Genomic DNA, 1,902 nt, shown 5'->3' with positions numbered 1-1,902 from the left:
TGATGAAATATAAATTTATTTTAACTTTTACATATATACATGTATACTCTTGTTATACCCTTGGGTGAGCAAAATCTCACTTTAAAGTAAAAATATCTGTATACTCATTTGAATAAACACGTGATTATTATCTTATTGTTCAAAAGTCCTTTCAATCTCATTCGCGAATATACTTTCATTTATCTAACCAATCAGCATACACTTTTAGCTAAGTGACCATACTATGTCGTTTGGATAGCAATTTTTAATATCCTGTCCTGTTTAAAAAATCAAATATTGGATAGCCATATTAAAACATACGCAAGTATAAAAGGCGGACATTTTGAAAGATTTTATTATCAGGTCTCTAACATGATGATGTGCAACACCATGCAAGAATTACTTTTCTTTGTTTTGGTAATATTCAGTGATGTTTTCATATGTAACGGTTCGGTGCAGTCTTCAGCCTGGGCAAGCGAACCTGCATATGATAATAAGATATCTGACGACTTTGTTGTAGGAACATTAAACTCTTCCAGTAAGATAAAGTGTGTCAGCGAATGTGATAAAAGGACGGATTGTGCTTCAGTTTTTTACATGAAAACGCCGCCATTATGCCAGCTTCACAGCGTCAGATTTCCATCGCACAGCTCAGACGTCCTGAAGTACTCAAAGCCAAAACCTGGAACGAAATATTTTTACAATAAAAAAGAAAACGCAATAACAACCCCAACTACATCTACAACATCAACAACAACAACAACAACAACACCTACAACGATGACGTCAACATCTAAAACAATGACGTCAACAACAACGACAACGCCAGCGACAACACAACATTGTGCCGGATACCAGTATTTTTCAAATATTAACAAATATATCAACATTTTGCCTGAAGTATTCAGTTGGGACGTCGCAAAAACTAACTGTAAAGCGAACGGAGGACACTTTCTCTCAGTCACAGACCATGCTACATGGAAGGCCGTTGCTACATATGCAAACAGTAGTAACATGGTTGCATTGTGGGTGAACGCTAGATACGACGACACTAGGGATGATTTTGTATGGCAAGACGATTTTTCATCGCTGAAGAACAACCCACTGTGGACAAAAAATCAACCACAGTACCCACAGATGGACACAAAATGTGTAATGATGTTAAAAATGTATGACTATCTTTTTGATGACACGGAATGCTTGAACGACAATGGGATACATCCGCTTTGTTACTGTACCTAGAAAGCAGCCAGTTATTTCGTTATCTATGTAAACGAATGTTATATTGACGGTATTGTGACTTGAAACATTCACGTATAACACATTATTCATTTCTCTTAATCATATTTCGATCAACTTGATACATTACTTCCGGTTTTCTGATTTAAAACATACCTCTGTTGTGTAATTTTTCCGTATAAAAATTTAAAGCAGCACGCCTCCAGATTAATGCTTATTTTCATGAAAAATTTGAAAATGTAATTTAAAGTGTAACATTTTAAAGTGACCAAAAGGAAGCAATTTACATATTATCAATAGCATTTACATCCCATGGTAAGTAATAGAAAGAGCATCGAAACACGAGGTTATCTAATTTGTACGAGGGGGCGTAGCCCCCCCGAGTATTGATTAGATTGCGGAGTGTTTTGGTGTTCTTTCTCTTTTGTATCATAGTCAAACATAAAAACACGTTTCTTGTTGTCACTAGAAAAAACCCAAGAAAAAGTAACCAATGAAAGAGCATCTGAATATGATATTTCTTACGCTTTCCATTTCTCTGCCGTCACAATAAGTAAACCCCAGCAAAAATGAGCCAATCAATGGGCATGCTCTGGAGTGCGAGTGACTAATACCTGCACTCCAGTTACCGCACTGTGCATGTATATGTTTACGATTTAACTCGGACACATTTTCAACAGAAAG

The 1,902-nt window shown here is 36.1% G+C and overlaps 1 protein-coding gene across 1 annotated transcript; it reads left to right on the top strand.

The window, feature by feature from the left end:
- Positions 1-301: 301 nt before the first annotated feature.
- On the top strand, positions 302-1,589 carry LOC132726134 (uncharacterized). The gene has a single exon (XM_060711409.1). The coding sequence runs from the start codon at positions 352-354 to the stop codon at positions 1,219-1,221; it is 870 nt and encodes a 289-aa protein (XP_060567392.1). The 5' UTR covers positions 302-351; the 3' UTR covers positions 1,222-1,589.
- Positions 1,590-1,902: the final 313 nt, after the last annotated feature.

Source organism: Ruditapes philippinarum, unplaced genomic scaffold (genome assembly GCF_026571515.1).
Source record: "Ruditapes philippinarum isolate M1 unplaced genomic scaffold, ASM2657151v2 ctg3301_1_1_1_1, whole genome shotgun sequence".
NCBI lineage: Eukaryota > Metazoa > Mollusca > Bivalvia > Venerida > Veneridae > Ruditapes > Ruditapes philippinarum.
The sequence above is the reverse complement of the archived record's forward strand: the minus strand, read 5'-3'. Positions and strand labels throughout refer to the sequence as shown.